A 19398-nucleotide genomic window follows, 5' to 3' on the forward strand; every position below is an offset into this window, starting at 1 on the left:
ATCGAATTTTATATCTTAATGATAATATTTGGAAGGCTCACAGATATTTAATAGCAAAAAATTCATGCTTCAAATTCAATTTTCTTACTATTGCTCGGATGTATTCTCTAGTCAACTTAGTAAAAGGTTATTTAATGTTAAATACGCAGATAAGTTTACGAAAATATTTTGCATGCATCATTTTTTTTTGATAATAAATGTTATCAAAGTTGTTTATAAACTTTTCATATCTTTTTAGAATCACCCCCCCCCCCCCCCAGCGATGTTTAACAATTGTTAATAGGAATTCTGAACAATGTTACGATCGTGTATACGCTCATGCCAACGAAACGAAAGTCTGTTTTAGAAACGAATCGCGATCTAAATATTATTTTGTAACGATTAACACGTCGAGTAAACTGCGTTTATGGTGTAACGAAATAAAAACTCGAAGAACAAATAGCATAAATATCGGAAAAAACTTTTGAGATTACAAAAAAATTAATTTAAAAAAAGCAAACATTTAATATAAAAATAAAAATATTATTACAAGATTTTTCACACAAATCCATATAAACATTTTCACAGGCAAAAACTTAAATATATCTACTTTTCTTTATTTTTCTTTTTAAATCTTGAAGAAATATTTCCAAACAACTTGGACGAGGCGCTTGATGCGATTCCAGAGCTAAATGAAAGAATAGTAGTTTACCAAAAGTTAATTTGGTTCAGTTTACAAATTAATGAACAAATATCCTTTGACGATTTCATACGTAAATAAACCCGTTCGGGTGACTGATAATTTAAAACTAAATGGAATGGTCGGCTCCGCGTTCACGATTCTGTTTTTTCTCAACATCTTACTTGGCTCATTCATTTTTACATCTTTTCTTTTCAAATTTTCAAAACCACAAATAAAATTCCATGTCATAAAATATACCACACCTCATTGAAGATTTGTCATCGTCACATTTATTCTCTGCATCTTTTATCATTAAAACGACGGAGTCCTAAAATCGGGACAACGAAAAGTTAAACACGAGTACTTAGGATTGCAAACATCAACGAAATGCTCGGGTATCTCTTATTAGGAACTAAATTTACCAGGGTTTCAGGTGACACATTTTTCAAGTCCACTTCAAGGAGACGTAAGATTGGTAAGATGTAACTTGAAATTATTTCTCGAGATAAATCTGACATTTTAAATAAAGGAACATAAAACACTGTAGTTCTTTAAACATAAAAATAATATTTAGTTGTTGTTACAAAACTTGTAGCAGCTTCATAGAATGTTGATAACATTTAAAACATTAAAATTATATATATATATATATATATATATATATATATATATATATATATATATATATATATATATATATATATATATATATATATATATATATATATATATATATATATATATATATATATTATAACATCATATATAACTTTTTCATCCCCTTATATAGTTACAAGTCTTTATCAATTCTTCTCAGTTATTGTTAAGCCAACATTGCTTATCATATGCGATAAAACATAAACCTTTATGCGATAAAACATGAAACTTTATTAGATCACTCATAGCACAAACATTGCAGATTATGAAAGACTGTCTTTACTCAGTCTCTAAACTTTATTAAACTTAAACTTTAAAATGTTCCAATTGCAAAAATTGTGAGAAATTTTAAAACTAAACTTTTTACTTCTCTGTTAAATAACGGACAAGAAAAATACCAAATTTGTTAAATATCAAAATATTAAATCACTTTTGATAAGTCAAAATGAATCTCATTTTTATTGATTTAAGGAGACAAATTTTTCATAATTTGCAATAAGAACAGAGGTGTGGGAAACTGAAATATGTGTCCCGTTATTCATGAATACGAGTTCGCTATCATACATACACAATATCACTTATTATAGAGGGCGGGCCAACCTGTACTGACTGATTTAAAATATATATATAACTTTCTTATTTTTAAATTTTATATTTCTTTTTTTCTTTATCCAGATTTTATAAAGAGGGTTATAAAAACTTTAAAAAGTTTTTACACTCAATTAAAGAACGTGTCACGTGTCACGTGTCAAATATGTTAAAATTTATTTTGTTCTCGAGCGATCTTTTATTACAACACTAAGAAAATACAGTCAGAAACTCACTGCTGACTTTTTGCTACGAACAAATGTTAAACAACCTAATTGCAATAAATAGCTGTGGAGGCCAATGTGTTAACTATGATCGGTATCTACTTGTTGACATGGTACTCCATTGGGTATCTTCAGAACACCGCTACAACGTGTTTTATAAAATAACTAAACATTCTTACAAGCAATAATTTTAAAGTTTAACTATAAAATATTAACATTGTTTCAATAAATCAGTTAAATGCTGTAATATTCTGGAAACGTCACAAAAGAAATGATACAATGACTAAATTTACAGAACAATGAAAAAACAGAACGGCGAAAAAAAAAATTTTTTTGAAATTTGAAAATTTTGATCAGAGTATGTTTCCCTATAATCCTTTCCCTAAAATTCACTCGGGCTAAGAATTTTTGCCGAGGGGCGCAGTACAACGACTACAATATGCCTCTAAATTCATTCAACTTGCGACCGACAATATCAACTCTTTAATTATCTCATTATGAGCGATGTGACATTTTCATTTAAATGGAATTCAGTAAACAGAACTGCAGAGTTTGTTTTACGGGGAGTCCTAGAGAGGTGCAACAGTGTAAACTACACCCGTTCAAATGCACTGTTTGGAATAAAGGGCATAAGGTTCCAGCAAGATGGAGCTACAACTCATGCCACGAGAGCGACAATGATGATTCTTCGAGTACTTTTCGATGGCCAAATAATTTTAGATAATGTAAATTTTACATGGCCACCATGAACAACTCACAGTTCGGAAGAAAAAAAAAGCAAAATTTAGAGTCGGAAATGTTGCGTACTGTAAAATACTTAAGAACTTTTTTTTATATATATATATATAAATTAACTCATTTTTTACTTACTATTAGCTTTCAGCAAGAAATTAAAGGGATTTTAGGTTTCACAATTAGGCTAAAAACAATTTAATAAATTAAACTTTCATTTAAAAAGAACATACGAAAATTGTATGCATTTTAAATCAATCACGCCAAGTTGGCCCACCTTCTAAATAACATTAATTGTCATTAAACAGTTTCCCTAAACTTGTTTGCTTTATTACTGGACAGCTCATATGAAGTAATGAAACCGAGCATTAGATAGACAAATAAATTAGAAAAGATACAGCAACATAAAGCAGCATTTTGAGAAGATATCAACTCTTCAATGACCTCTAGGCGATCTGTTGAATCTTGGATTTGCTGATTTATTTCACTGATAAATTTCAAACGAGGCAACAAAACTAAAGCAAAAAACTAAATAAATAGAAGATAATGTAAATAAAAGATGATTTTAAAACAGCACTGATAAATAGTTGATAAAAGATCACTGACACTCATCTCTGAATTTAACATCAGCGCTTGAAATCATTTTTGTAATAGCTTGAACAACAACTTTTAGAAAATCAGTGTTTTTTTGTAGATGTTCATCGTCTAGTAGGTTTTGTAACTGTAATGATATTTTATCCAGTATCTAAACAAACAAACAAAAACATTAACATAGATCACACAAAAATGGAAAAAAATTTTAAACAGGACTTTGAAAACATCACATCAAGCTTTTTAAAAACTCACTAATTTATCACGTGCACTTTCAACAATACACACAAGTGCAGGGATAGAAGCTAAACGAACTGACCTAAATATTAAGAGATTTTTAAAACATATTTACTAAGAAAGTTTAAATCCAAAAAAATTTATAAAAAGTCCTTTTTTTGCTATATGTAATATAATGAAATGAATGTGGCACAAAGAAAAATCAGCAAAAAATAAAGAAAAAACTTACAAGTCTCTGTCATTTGTAAGTGTGATGATTGCTGCAGCAACTTGAGATACCAAAAGCTCATTACTTATGTGTTTTGCTAAAACCTAAAGCACTTAAAATAGTAACAGCCAACCAAATTACTATTTAATCAAGTTATCAATCAAAACTCTTAACTAAAAGAAAAAAATGAATAAACAAAAGTAAAAAAACCAACCTCAAGGAGAGACACTGTAGATATTCGAACTTCAGAAACCGGATAAACTAATAATTCGCGTAGCATATCAAGTAATGGAGTATGATGTAACTTGTCTTTGCTGATAAAGAGCATATATTTACATTTTAACTTTCATATAGTGCAGTTTTATTTTTAAATTTTTGTAAAATGAGAACGGTACTGACCTTCTTTTCAAAAGAAAAATTGTTCTTACATCTAATACTTAGGTGATTTAGCATATTTAGCATAATTACTGATAGAATCACACAGTTGCTTAATCTCTCTCTGTAGATGTTTTAATTGACTCAACCATATTTGATGATAAGATACATTTTACTCCACAGAGCACTCCAAATACCAATACTCTTACCATAAATAGGAGTTGCAGGAAAAATAAACAGGTGTTGCAGGAAAAGTTTGCACAAATATAAAAACATGGACATGTTTTTAGGTGTAAAAGAAATATGAAAAATTATGAATAAACATATTATACTTGCATTACATAACCAACATAATAACCAACATAATAACCAACATGATAACCAACATAATAACCAACATGATAACCAACATGATAACCAACATGATAACCAACATGATAACCAACATGATAACCAACATGATAACCAACATGATAACCAACATGATTTAACGTAAATTTTGCTGCAACACCAGTTACAATGCAACCTTAGTATGACAAAACTATTTTTATGCCTTTTATACTGCATTTGAAACTTTTCATGAGAACCTGGATTTTCCAGTTTATTGCTAGTCCATTGACCTAACAATCCTTTTCACCACATTTTTTGAACCTAATTATGGAAGTATGTTTTCCAACAGCTACATATACACTAATATTTTTCCTAAGTAAAATATTGTATACCGTATTTGAAAAAATGTTTTACACTATTTTTGTTAAAGCTTCTCATAAGCCCCTAATAGTTTACCCCTGAATTAGCTCTCATTTGAAAGTATAAGACTGTTCTCACACTCTATAATGTTTTTAGGATAACCTATTTTCTTAGAGTAATTTTGACACAATTCTTTGAAACTAATAATCTTGCTATTTCTCTATTGGTAGAACTGAAGCCATCCTTCATACATATTATCTCCCCACTTAGTGCTATTGCTTCACTTACTACTTTTTGAATATCTATGTACATTTAACAGCTGTAAAACTTCCCCAAAAAATCCTTAAATGTGACTAAACTTTTTTTTACAGCTTTATATGAAGATGTTGACATGTTTTAGAAAATAAACAAATTAAGATTAATTGATAATGATACCAAAGATTGGGGAAGTGACAGGAAGAGAAATCAAACTTAAAACTTTGTGTACCTATTTTTTAATTTTTTTTTACATTTTCAGTATGTTTTTTTATATATCTACTAAAAATAATAACACATGTAGCATTCAATAACATTTGTTACAAATTACATATCACAAGAAATAATATACAGGGTGTTCATAAAGTCGGTTTAAGTCTTTGATTAAAAATTTCTCCTCATTACAATAATTTATCCATTTAAATAGTAGTATATGTTTTAAAGTTTGATTCTAGGAAATTTAATTTCGGAAAAAAAATGAGCTACCAAATATCTCTTGAAGAGAGAATTAAAGTTATTCTCCTCTATGCCAAATTTGAGAGTTCTGACGAGAGTTAAATGAGAGTGGAGAAAACAGCTCAGCATGCAGCCACCCTCCAAGCTAGATTTTCTAAAGTTGGTTGACAAGTTTAAGGAGACAAGCAGCATTCATGATCAAGAGAGATTGAGCTGGCCTTGCTCAGCTGGGATAGAAGAGGCAGTCAAAAGAGTGACTGAGCAACTTGTGAAAATGAACGTTCTCTCAATTCGAAAGGGCGCTGCAGCTCTGGGCATGAAACAGATAAGCTATTACAATGTCATTAAAGAATCAGGTCTTCGACCCTTCAGACCAAGTAAAGTCCAAGAGCTTAGTGAAGACAACTTTAATAGACGAGTGCAGTTTTGTGAAACAGTATTGGACAATTTTTCCAAAAACCCAGGTATGATATATAAACCGATTATCTTATTTCTTTATTTAACTATATTTCATCAGACTTAAACCAACTTAACAAACACCCTGTACATGAAAACTTTATTGCAACATACCTTAAAATATTAAAAGATAAAATTAGAAACTGAGGAGATAGACACTGTGTTGATATTGTCAATAAACACTGCTTAATAAATGTGCACAGTCGACCGGCTTGTTCACTCTAAAAGTAAAGTAATAATGAGCTACTAAAGCAAACATTCTGTCATAAGTTATATTAAAACCTGCAACTAACAAAATTCAACAAAAAAATCAATAAAAAAGCAATTGGACTTATAACACTATTCAATCATTTAGTAAATATGCATACCCCTTTAAAGACAGGAAGGACACCACATAAAAATACTGTTAGCAATGGAGAACAAACAGGAGGAGTATTGTTAAGAAAATCAGCACCTGGTGACAAAAAGGAATGAGAACATTATTTAGAATTAAATTCTGAATCTTTGAAAGGAATTATTTAATTCTGTTAAAGTAGCGAAATTTACCTGTATTTCTCATCCGCTTTTCAAAAAAAGGAATAACCTGAGAAAAAAGGAAATTTTTTTTTTAGAGATGATTCAAAAATGAAAAAAACTTAATGAAAAAAAGATAGAGCTTCTAAATGATCCAATTTAAAAGTTATTTCAAAGTGAGGTTGAACATGATTGAGATCTTTTTAGATAATTAGACATTACTGTAATCGGCAAACAGTGACACATCCTAGCAAACACAATTTTGTTAACAACTAAACAAAAGTTTGTTATTTATCTAACTGATGTCTAAAGCTATTGTGGAATATGTGTGTGCGTGTGTGTGTATATGAATACAGTGGCATGCTAAAGTTACCAGCCAGTAACATTTTGTACTCTAGTTTATTTTAAAAAAGACTTATGATTTATAATCATTATGAGATGTTAGTATGAAATATAGGAAATAAAGCAATATAGCAAAGAATATTATTTATGTTTATGAATGCATTTGTTAATGTAATTTTTATATTTACATGCGCAAAAAGTTTCCAGTCAAATATACATTGATGCAGTAATATGTTCAAAGATACAGTAATCAATAATAGCACCTTGTTTGCTTTGGAGCAAGCCTTAATATCATAGAATATATCATCTAGGTTAGTTGCAATTTTTAGCTATCACCAATACAACTTCATGCTAAGGAATTGATATCCACCATTAGACTTATTACTGAGGCCCTAATCATAAATGCTGCTTGTCTGTAACTGACCTTAGTTCTGTCCAGCACAGTAATAAATTTAAAGTTATATTGAAAAAGTACCTTCGAGGTAGTGAATTGCTTCCCAAAGGTTTGGCATAATGCAAACATAAAACCAATAAGTTGACTGATTAAATGCGTACTATAGAACATCAGTCCTGTTAAACAGTAAAGAACGTAGTTTTAAATTTCAGTTTTTCTGATATATCATCATAATAATCAAATCAAATTAACACTGTGTCACAAAAAAACATAATTTAAAAAACTTTAGAGATGAAAACCTTACCACACATTTCGCAAACTTCAGACAAACTAAAAGAACAAACTCTTAGTAGTTAGTTTCATAAAAAATGTCCGTTATTTTATCATTTTAAATTAATGGCAAAAAAAATCATTAAGGATTTAAACTTATATCATTAACACAATACAAAAAAAAGGATCAGTAGTGAGTTCGAATAAACCCTCTTAAGGTTGCTTTCCACCAATGAAACATCACTTTAAGGTTGCTTTCCACCAATGAAACATCACTTTACTCCTTGATATCAGGCATTATTTTGTTGCTTTAGGAAATTTTTGCCAGAAATGAGCTTTAGTGCAGATTTTCTTAATACAGACTTTTTATATTCACTGTCAAACAAAAAAGCATGAAACAAAGTTCAAGATAAAAGACAATTCAGTTCCCTACACAAGTGCAAACAGTTAGACATCCACATAATGGTTCCTTTTTTCTAATTTAACAATTGATTATTCTAGATTTGATTTCATTGTTTTGATAACCCTAATGACCTAAATAAGCTTAATATTCATCTGCTGAACCAGCATCCTTTAGATTTCTTCTTGAATAAAATCATTGGTCTTCATTTCCCTCATTTGCATATACAAATCCAAAGACAATACAAAAACATTCTTTTAACTCTTGTCATTCAAACCTCGTGTCATCCAGATCCCAAAGCAGATTTTTTCTTCAAGTTATTCTTGCTGCATGTTCTCTTTTTCAGATTGCCTAATTTCTGTGATGCTTCACCTGGAATAAACAACTCTTGCACTTGTAACTTACAAGCAATACATTTCAATAACTTTGTAATAAGGTAAAATTATAGAATAATATATTATTCTAAGACAAGAAAATGATATATTTAATTTCTTTTTAAAAACATCACCTTTTTCAAATCACACTTACTTTAGCTTTCAAATGCTATTTGTTATTGTTTTTGTTATTGCATTAGTTGTTCTGATCATTTTCTCAATAACCATCAATATATCTTTTGTCATATTGATAATTTTTAATAAACTTTGCCAAAGACTCTTCTTTTATACTGCTTTTATTTGTTTTTCCAATTTTTAAAAATATTCTTTAGCCCAATATATATGTTCTATGCATAAAAAACTAAAATCAATGAAAAAAAGTAATTCTCACACCAAAATATTGTTGAAGTATAAGGTTCCCCTTGATCTCAACTATTCACCATTCTTCAAAAGATTAGAAAAAACAAAAAAAATCTGTTGAGTAATTCTTTATCTGACCATAATTCAGGATGCTCTTAAAATTGAAATTTATGACAATTTATTTGTTCAAAATATTTATTCTTATAACTTTATGTTTATTTAAAATTTCTATTTTTATTACTTTTTTTTCTTATAGATCTAAATATTTTATAGCAGTACTAACCAGACATTGAGGCCACAAAATTTTTAAACTTGTGTAAAAGGATCCCTCTATATTAGAAATTCTTTTTTAAATTAATAAAACCCAGACGAACCTTAAATTTTTTATATTAAATTAACAAATTACATAATAAAAATAGAAGATTATCAATTAAATCAAACTAATCCCTAATAATACCAAACCAGTTGTTCTAAATAACATTTACAGGGTTAACAAAAAAACTGACTTTACTTAAAAAAAAGATTGTTTAAAACATCAAAAATTATGAAACAGTTAAGATATTGACTTAATTCTAAGACTAGTCAACAACAATAACAATCATGCATCAACATGTTATCCATCATGTTATCCATCAAGTCATGCATCAACAATATTGCATTAAAATGCTTTATTTTCTTATCTACAAATTTATTACAAATTTGTAGGTAAGAAAATAAAGCAAAAAAAGAGCAATAGTGGTAAAAACCAGGATATTAAATTGATTTCATACTTTTCTATCCATTGTGCAAGCTATGTTAGCAAGGACCCCATCTTTTTATAATTTCTACCACTCAATATAATTAGTTGGCACATTTGCTGATGGAATCATGTTGTTTTCTAGCATCTCTATGTAGATTTGTTGTACATATATGTTACACTAACCTAATTCATTAAAATTGGAGCAGTCCCAATGCCAATGCTGCAGCCTCTACTTTGCAATTTTGGTATGACAAGTTGCCGCACTTTTCAGATTTAAATCTTTTGATCAATATTTTGCATTTCCTATTTTTTACTTCAAACTTGATTTCCCTCAATAAGAAATACTTTTTTCTACTTCTCTGAAATTATACCATTAATGCTGCTCCAAACTGAAATTTTCATATTTCAAAAAACATTTGGCGCTTTTTAAATCCATAATGATACTGAATGTTCTTGTTGCATTTCATTTTTTAAAGAGTATTTCTAATGAATACCCAGAAGTTAATAACCTTCTTGTCATTTATCTATTGCTAAGATTGTCTATAAGCTATCACTCATATCTACTACTTTTAGGCCTATGTCTTCGTATTTTAACTTTCAAATCCTTTTAAAAAACGTCTGTGTAAAAACAAAAATAATTAGCATTACTTGTTAATTTATTTTGAAAAGTAGTTGATTTAAAAAGAGAACAGAAACTAATTAATAACTTTGTACATAAACCATTCTAAATTACTTATTCTGGTATCTTAAGCTTGCTAAAACTCAAATTAAAAAAAGTTTAACGAACTTTTAAAGTTACAAACAAGTTGTAGATTTTTTTTTTCTTTCTTTTTTTGTATCAAGCAAAAAAATTTATAATGGACATCATGCTTGATTATTATGATGGTTTGCAAAAACAAAAAAAAAAAACAAGGAAATAATTTTTTTTAAAACCATTCAAACTTTAAAAGAAAATTGAACTAGCAAATTTTTCGCTTTTAATTGAAAAGAAAGAAATATGTGTTCATAGTTTTTTTCCTATAAAAATTATGATTATCAATGTTCAACACAAATTAAATGCGAGGTTAAAATAGGTATTAAAATAAAATTTTAAAAAAACACAATAAAATACTCACCATACATCACAAACCCATTGGATTTGTTCCCAGGGTGTTAAAGCATCTGTAGATTCACCATCAAATGCACTATCAAACTGTCTGACTAGCCTACTAATTTTCAGGTCATCTCCCAGAATTGTGTGCACATTAAATAAACTGTTTTTTGTGAATGGTAGGCGATCCTCTAATAAAAGTCACAAAACCCAGTGAATATGAAAACACAAACTCCCATAACATACATGAATAAATTAGCATAACATACATGAATAAATTAGCATATTGTGATGCAACTTTCTCTTTATGACATTAAATCAAACATGACATGACATGGGGAAAAGAAATATATTTATTCTTATTTAAAAATCACCAGTAATATAAATTAAAGCTATAACAAAATCACATAAACGAACACTGACTTATTACTTTGTTAAGATAATTTTAAAATATTTGAAATCACACTTTAAACCGCAAAATAAATAAATTACTATTGTTAAATTAACCAGCATAGTTATTTTACCTGATAAAGAAGAGCAATCTTTCGATATTTCAAAAGGACCTTTAAATAATGAGATAAATTATAAATATTTTTAGTAAAAAATGAGAAAAAAGAAACGGTAATAAAAAAATAAACAAACAGTAAACTTAGGTTGATGCTAATTGTTTACAAATACAACTTTTATCGTTGCATTTTATTTTATATTCAACAATTAGCTTTTTTGGCGTTGCATTTTAATAAAACAAAAATAAAAAACGAAAATAGTTAGAGCTTTGGATTTTAGTAACTACTTTTTCCGTTCAAAGAAAAAAACTCTGAGAATAAATGTATTTGGCGTAAGAAGAGTATTTAACAATAGTTTCCTAACTTAAAAGTAATTGATAAGAAAATTCATTGATTGCAGAAAACAGCTGTAAAATTTCTCACCTCTTCTTCCTTCCACCTTTAACTAAACTTCTGAGATTGAATATTTATGTGTAATAATAATTATATATATAATAATTATTATGTATATAATATAATAATATTAAATATTTATGAATATTTATTATATGAGTATTTTATCTTATTTGGAAATGTTTTTGCGTTGCTTGGTCAAGACTAAGCAGTGAACACCTCAGGGAAGAAACAGCAATTTCTGAACTAGAGTATATGAAATGAACTTAAACTTTAATATGTTAAAATATAAATACCTGTTATGATGCAGTCAACAAATAAAATAGATACTGTCTTCACTAAGCAATCCATATAATTGTTATACTTTTTTTCAGACTCTAATAATATCATATGTGCATCGTTAGTATTTTCAGATAAGCGTGATTCTTGCCAATTCTAACAAAAAAATAGAAGTTTTTAACTATAATTTTGAAAATAAATATCAACTTAAAACAACATTTTATCTTCTTTAAAAGTTGCTAAATCTTAAAATTGCATCACTTATTATAAGCAAACATTTAAAAGAAATTCTTTTTATAATTTTTTACAATTTTGATGTAAGTTTCTCACTTCATATAACCAAATCTTGATGTTATTTTATAGGTTTTTAGCTCCCATGTTTTTAGTAACACCAGGGCTTTTATAACTATTTTATAGTTACTAAAGCCCTGGTGTTACTAAAAACATGGGCATGTAAATAACATTACAAACAATATTAATATGAAGAGTACAAACCTGCAAAGCCATTTTGCACTTTTTGAAAAGGTCTGTTAAAAAATGAGATTGAAGTTTGTTAATTTCACATGCCCACATAGAAAGAGCAGGTAACAAAATGTTCTTTGTGGTTGAAACAACCTCATCAACAATATCCAGTAGACCACATTCAAACAAAGAATAAGCCTGAAAAATTTAAGTAATAAACTAATTCTAAAATTGTATAATACAATAAAGGATGTACAATAAATTTATTATTATTATTTATTATTGTTATTGTTATTGTTATTGTTTTCTCTATTGTTATTTTTATTGTTAAAAAATGTTAAAGTTAAAAACGAAATGAATAAAAAATTTTACATGTTAAAATTGTTTTAGTAATGTAAACCTGCATGTATTTAGAGGTATCTGTAATAGCACTTATTACAATTGCCAAACTTTTAATTACAGAGTTACGAACAATCTCACTTCGGTCATCTTGCAACATTTGTGAAAGCATAGAAAAAATCAATGAACCTTGAATTTCTACCTAGATAATATTTATAACAGTGTTTAAACATTTTTAACAATTCTAAAAAGTGACAATTTTAAAAAATTCTAAAAAAAAGTGCAGAATGAGCACACTCACTGGAAGGTACGGTGAGATAAATCCACAAGTCTCTGAAACAAGCAATCTTCTTTCTGGAAATTTATGATTTATCTATGAATTAAAGAAAACATTTGTTCAAAAAAAGACCTAAACTATCCAATAAACATTTTCATGAATTGGTTACTACCTGCTCCCAACATTGAGGTAAAAGCTCTGACTCTATTCGGGCTGATTCTGCACTGCCAGCAAACTCAACAAAACCATCAATAATAATTTTCCTAACAAAATATTTTAACAAAGCTAATATATTGGCTATTTTTATTAATTTTTAAAATTCATTTATTGTGATAGAATAAACAATTCTAAATTAAATTTTTTATTAAAGTTTATTCTTTTAATAAAAAGAGTGCAAAACAAACAAAAAAAATCTTTTTTTTAAACATTAAGTAGCAAACCTCTGCTCATACTCAGGTCTTTTAATAAGATTAAAAAGCATATGCAGAAGGTTATCTCGAACTTTTGAATCATGGTGATATCGAGCAGCACACAGTATGAGTGGAATCAACTCCTGTTAAAATTTAAAAAAAAACACGGATCATCCATTTTCTTAGACTTTTTAACATTTTAACGGCTTTTATATTTTATATGTTTCATTTATCATCACTTCATTTTGAATCATTTTTCATTAAAAAAACTAACAATAATAAATGCCTTTAAAAACTAACCTCACGTTTATTAAGTAAAACATTTGGAACAATTTGAGGAAGTGAACTAGCTATGACCTCTACAGGTGATGCAGAGCTTGAGTAAGAAACCTAAGTCAGTAAAAAAAACTGACATTGACATAAAAATGATTGCTGATTTAAACATATTTGGTAAAATAAAATTCATTTGACCTGTTTTGAATGTGTGGACGATTGTGCACTGCTTTGTTCTGCGCTCCCTTTAACTGTTGCAAAAAGCACTTCGAGGAATAGTGGTGAAACAAGTCGGCTACCACAGTTTATCCTTGAAATATGAACTTTTGCTGAAAATTCATGCTTAGATTCATCTTTAGTGTTTTCTTCCAATTCAAAACTGCTGCCAAAGCTTGAAAAAGATTTTAAACTTTCTGTTGAGTGTAGTGCTGTCTGAGAATCTGATGCTTGATAAGTCATGTTAACTTTATACTGCTCTAACTCATCTGCATTACTAGACAAAGTTTCTCCTGTCTTTATTGCTGCAGTTTTTAAACTATTTTGTTCAGTAAGTTCAGAAACATTTTTTCCTTCTTCAAGATCAGATTTCTCAAAATTGCTGTCACTTGTAGAAGCTTTTAAATTTAAAGCTGATTCTTCTTTTGCAATAATAAGATTCCTGGATGAATAAAATCAAAACAACAGCTATGCACCTTTTTAATCAGACTTGTTTTAACAAACAGCTTAAGACAAAATTAAATTAAAACAAAAACTAAAACAAAATCAAACCTGTTGAGCTCATCTATTTCAAACATGAGTTTGCTGTTGGTTTGGTTGAGTTTTTTAATTTGCAACTTCAGCTCTTCACATCTTGAACTCTACGTAAGAAAATTTTTGTTAATTTCACAAATGAATTTAAAAAATGTGATTTTTGGGATGCAAACTCTTAAGCTGAACAACAATTGAACAATCATACCAATAAATCAACTTCATTCTGCATATCTCGAAGTTCTTCTAAATGCCTTGATTCCGGATTTATAACATGATGCGAAAAATCACGAAATAAATGCAACAAATCAGGAGGTTGGGCAGTATTTAAACCCACATCTTCCCAGTCATCTAAATCCTGAAATCATTTAATGAAAAAAATAAATAAATACTTTTAATACATTAGCTAAAATGTAACACAAGAAAAGTGATGTGAATTTATGCTGATGACAATAATGCTTACACATTCACAGTTTGTAAAATATCAACATAAAATTCAATAGATGAGCTCAATCATTAATTTTATCAAAATATCCATCAAAATAAAAATTAAACACACCTGATCACCAATTTCATCTGCAAAGGTTATAGAGGTTAGCTTGTGGTTATATCTCAGAAGATATTCATTAACCAAAAAATTCAAAGTTCGAAGTTCAAATTGATTAGCACTAGACTAAGATGTAATCAAGGAAGTTAAGAACAATACAAACTTATCCAAAAAATATATATATAGATACATATAATATGCATCTTACATCCTTTCCTTCATTTACAGTGTGCTTTTTTGATTCTAAAAGTTTAAAGTATTTTCACTCACAAAAAAAATATTTGCAAAATGTAAATAATAATAACAATATAAATATAAAAATTATAGTCGGATTATGGTATTATTGTATGGGTTTCAACTCTTACTAACTATAATTACCAATAAAATACTAAACAAATGAGTGAAAACAAAAAAAAATACATAGTTTTTATATTGATAAGTAGACATGGAATAAAGATATAAAATATATTTGTAAACAAAATTGTAAATAAATTTTTGTTTACAAATATACTTTACATTTTTTTCATGTTGCATGTAGTTAAATTTGCCAAGTTTAAAAAAATGTATTGAAAAAAAAGGACTTAACACTTGGGATTTATTACTATTGGGAAAATATGGAGAATTTGTGAGTTTATAAAAAAGTCTATTTATCATATATCTACAAATAGTCTCACTACGTTTTATCAAATTTAAGTATATGAGACCTCGAGAAACAACCTCAAGAAAAGACCTCGAGAAGTACATTTAAAATCACTTTCAGCAGAGTGAAAGTGATTTTAAATGTATGTAAGTACATTTAAAATCACTTTCACTCTTCTGTACGTAAGTACATTTAAAATCACTTTCAGCAGAGTACAGTTGATCATCATTTAAAACTTTAATAGTTTAACAACAAACTCTGATATTTCTTTTGCATTGATATAGTTAACAGAGTGATTAAGTCATAAGAAAAAAATATATATGTTTTTGTATAGAAGCAAATCTTCAGTCATTAAACAGAATCCAATTTTCAAATAATTTTGAAACTTAAATGGCATCACCAGTGTTATATTTATCTCAACGTTGATGACAACAATCACACTCCTTAATAGAATTTTTATTGCCCTATTTTTCTTCTAAAACAATTTTCCTAAAAACACAGAACTGTTTAAACTCACCTGAGGTCATTTCAGTTACAGTTTGACGAAGTTCATGAATTGTTTCTTTTGCTTTACGCAGCTCAAATTCAAGGACTACAAAAATTTAGAAAAATTTTGTATATAAAATATTTTATAAAGAATAAAGATAATTGTGCTAGAAACAATTTTCTTTGAAAGTTTAAAATTAAGTAAAATATTTAGATAAGTAAATAGTTTACCAGCAATCTTTTCATCAGTTTCATGTACATCATCATCAGAGTAACGTGCAAAATCATCAATTGAGTCTAATGTCAAGACACTTGGCGCTTTACCTTAAAAAATAAACTATTTATTTTAACACTTTTTACTAGTAATATTAAAATTCAAACAATACTTTGTTACACATATGTGTAAATTGTTGATGATGTTGGTGATAAAAATTGCTCCTAGTATTATCTAGTATATTAAAGTATTCTAATCAAATATAACTCTGTTCTACAGCATTCTAATTTACAATATAATAATCAATTTACATGCAAAGGGAACTTTGCGTCTTTAAGACAGATCTAAAGTCTTTTTAGAAGAAGTCTTTGATATGTGACCTTTGACTCTGTTTACTCTGTGATAACACAACTTTTTGGATTTAGGAAGGTGGGTTTTAAATTGGAAAAGTATTCAAACTTAAAAAAGCTTTTCTACAGTTGAATCAGTGTTTTTTAAAAGGGCTGGTTTGCTCAAAACCCGTTTTTGAGAAAACTAAAAAAAACTCTTTATATCTTTTAATATTAAATATACAGAATTTGTGTAATACATTTTTAAAAAATATATGCAAGAATAACATCTTAGTACACTTTGATAATTGTTATAACATTTAATTTGTTAACAATTAATATATGAAATTTTGAAAAATTGGCCCTTTTAAAAAAATTTTGAAATCGAAACTGTTAAAATTTTCTGCATTTTGCGGCTAAAAATACGATACAGCTGGAGAGTGATTTTTTAAAAAAAGGCGTATTTGAAGCAAACTTGCCTTTTTTAAAAAAAATCAAAAACTTTCAAGTGGCTTTATTTGTGTAAGAAGATAAAATTTAAACACATTTTTAACATAAACTGATGAAGCTATCATAGAAGGACACAAAACACACAAAAAGTGAATTTCAAAAAAAATGTCAAATCAGCCCTTTTAAAAAATACTGATTCAGTTTAGCAAGCTGGTGGCCTAGTCAAATTAGTAGAAGAGAAGTCAGATGAAAAGAAGCCTTGGAACTAAAGGAGGGTTAGACTGAATTTCAATTGGAAATGTGAAAAAGGTGTGATAATATTATTATCAGTTAATTTCCCTAATGGAATATTTTTTTCACATGTTTTCATTATTTCGAGGCAGTAAATCAAAATAACTAAAAACTAGGCTTGAGCTTAATTGCACAAATATTATCTTGTACAATATGTACTCCATTAATATTTCAATACTTAACATCAAATATACACACATCACATCACATATGTTAAAATGGATAACTCACGTAAAAGAGCAAAAGAGTCGATTTTAGCTTGGAATTCAAAATTATTTGGATTTGAAAAGAATTCTTTTAACCTCGGCAACCCTTTTCCTGACTCTATTAATTCTGTGTGAAGTTCTAAAGCGGTGAGAAAAAATCTTCTCTCTAATAATATTTTAGCAACATTATCTATTTCTTCAACTTGCTGCTGTGTCTTGGTGGTAGTTTGATTAAACCCTGAATTCTTTCCATTTTCTTTTTCAGCCATTTTTGTTGTTTACTTGACCATGGTTTTCTTAATAACAAAAAACACGCGAGTGGAGGGCATAATTTCGATAAGTTATCGGGAAAAATGAAAAAAAAAATTAAATTGTATTGTTTTTTGTTTTGAAAAAAACAAAATGTACGTTTTGTAAATTTTTGAAAATCGTTGTATTTGCCACAACTCGTTTGAAACCTTTTCGTAAACCTTATCAACAGGAAAGTTTCGACTTTGTGTGGTTTGGAGTGAAATGTAGACCATATCTAATTAATACTCCTTGCTGCTATTTTAAATACACACAGCACAACATAAGTTCTTGTTTTTTTCTTCTCATATGCATAATTAAACAAATTATCTCTTTAACTCTGGTGGAGTTAGCAATTAAACCTAACAGGAACGATTGGGGATTATGTGGGCTCGATTTTTGCATTGAAATCATAAAGTTCACTAGCCTCTGAAAATTGGGTTAGGTTCATTTAAATCAATAAAAAAGAAATTAGCTACTTAAATCTCAAAAAAAAAATGCACAATAAATTATTTAACTTTTATAAAAACTTAAAGAACTCCAGTAATGAAGGATTTTATGAGATATTTTCTTACAGGATACATTCTTTAGACAATTAGATGTGGTAAGAGGTTTTTTTATGAGGTTTGTAGAACCTGCCACTAAATGCATCTCATGCGGCTATAATTGATCAACTATCATAGTCATCAAAAAGTTAAGGAGGAATCATTTGATTACTTTTTCCTTCTGTTTTTTTTTTTTGTTTGTTTTTTTTTTTTTTATCTTTTAGCATTCACAGATGTTTTATGATTCAGCTTCCCGATAAGAGACAATTCAATTCCACTTACAAATATAGCATTAATGTAGCAGGTTTAAAATATTATAAATACGAACACAAATAGTTTTAAGCTGCTTTTCATATGGATAAGAACCCTTTGACGCTGAAAACTATTTCCTGTATCTTTTTCAATTTTGCCAAGTTCAAATTCGTCAAAATGAAAGTTGAACCTGTCCTCAAATATCATATTTAATTCAGGGAAATATTATTGCAGTCTAGGATCTATCAAATATTTTTTTCTAACTTCGCTGAAAAAAAAAATTCTACAGTAATTTAACCGCAGTTCACATGATCGATTTTAATTTAATAAGTAATTTTAGCTTTCAATTCCTCAATTGTAGGTGGTTTATCCAAATAGACTTTTGACTTTCCACAATCCAAAAGGAAAAAGTCTAGAGTTGAAATACCACGAGATCTAAACGGCCGATTCATCAACCCAGAGAGTGAAATTAAGTGTTCATCAAAGTGTCCTTGCAATAAAGTCATGGTAGTTTGCGCAGAGTGGCAAGTTGAGACATCTTGTTGGAATCAAATGTTGATAGATCAAGTGCTTTAGTTTCAGATAACAAATAGCCAGTAATCATGGCGCCATTGGCATATACGTTCAGACTGGCCTAATTTTTTGAAAAAATACGGACCGATAATTAAACTAGCTTATAGACATACCAAACTCTTGTTTATTCTGGGTGTAATGGCTCTCTTGAACCTCTTTGGATCGGTCTTCAGCTAAAATTTGGCAAATTTTTTCATTGATATATCCATTAAGCCAAAAATGCACTTGATTGTTGAACAAAATTTTAGTCGAAAACAAAAGATATTTTTCAAAATTTTC

General features: G+C 28.3%; 1 protein-coding gene across 4 annotated transcripts; it reads right to left on the reverse strand.

Moving 5' to 3' along the window:
• Positions 1 to 433: 433 nt before the first annotated feature.
• LOC145188359 (RAB11-binding protein RELCH-like) lies at positions 434 to 17785 on the reverse strand. 4 transcript variants are annotated; one of them, XR_016447658.1, is made up of 31 exons: positions 17487 to 17785; positions 16203 to 16295; positions 16003 to 16077; positions 15054 to 15088; positions 14858 to 14971; positions 14507 to 14656; positions 14320 to 14408; positions 13750 to 14209; positions 13579 to 13668; positions 13309 to 13421; positions 13041 to 13131; positions 12893 to 12964; positions 12653 to 12793; positions 12286 to 12450; positions 11808 to 11946; positions 11137 to 11175; positions 10638 to 10803; positions 8327 to 8421; positions 7684 to 7709; positions 7461 to 7555; positions 6677 to 6713; positions 6499 to 6584; positions 6245 to 6351; positions 4113 to 4212; positions 3920 to 4002; positions 3709 to 3772; positions 3469 to 3607; positions 3261 to 3377; positions 1084 to 1172; positions 925 to 989; positions 434 to 667 (listed from the first exon to the last, which is right to left on the reverse strand). XR_016447658.1 is itself a non-coding variant. In XM_090073133.1 (30 exons), the coding sequence occupies exons 1-30, from the start codon at positions 17728 to 17730 to the stop codon at positions 586 to 588; spliced, it is 3366 nt and encodes a 1121-aa protein (XP_089929259.1). In that variant the 5' UTR covers positions 17731 to 17784; the 3' UTR covers positions 434 to 585. The 4 variants fall into 4 exon arrangements, 3 of the variants coding, with proteins under 3 accessions (XP_089929259.1, XP_089929274.1, XP_089929266.1); XM_090073133.1 differs by lacking the exon at positions 8327 to 8421 and having other exon boundaries at positions 17487 to 17784; XM_090073148.1 differs by lacking the exon at positions 8327 to 8421 and having other exon boundaries at positions 13579 to 13654; positions 17487 to 17772.
• Between the last annotated feature and the right edge of the window lie 1613 nt (positions 17786 to 19398).

This window comes from Hydra viridissima, unplaced genomic scaffold (assembly GCF_058129835.1).
Source record: "Hydra viridissima isolate aposymbiotic clone 2 unplaced genomic scaffold, HvirCarnegie_v1 scaffold_1, whole genome shotgun sequence".
Classification (NCBI taxonomy): domain Eukaryota; kingdom Metazoa; phylum Cnidaria; class Hydrozoa; order Anthoathecata; family Hydridae; genus Hydra; species Hydra viridissima.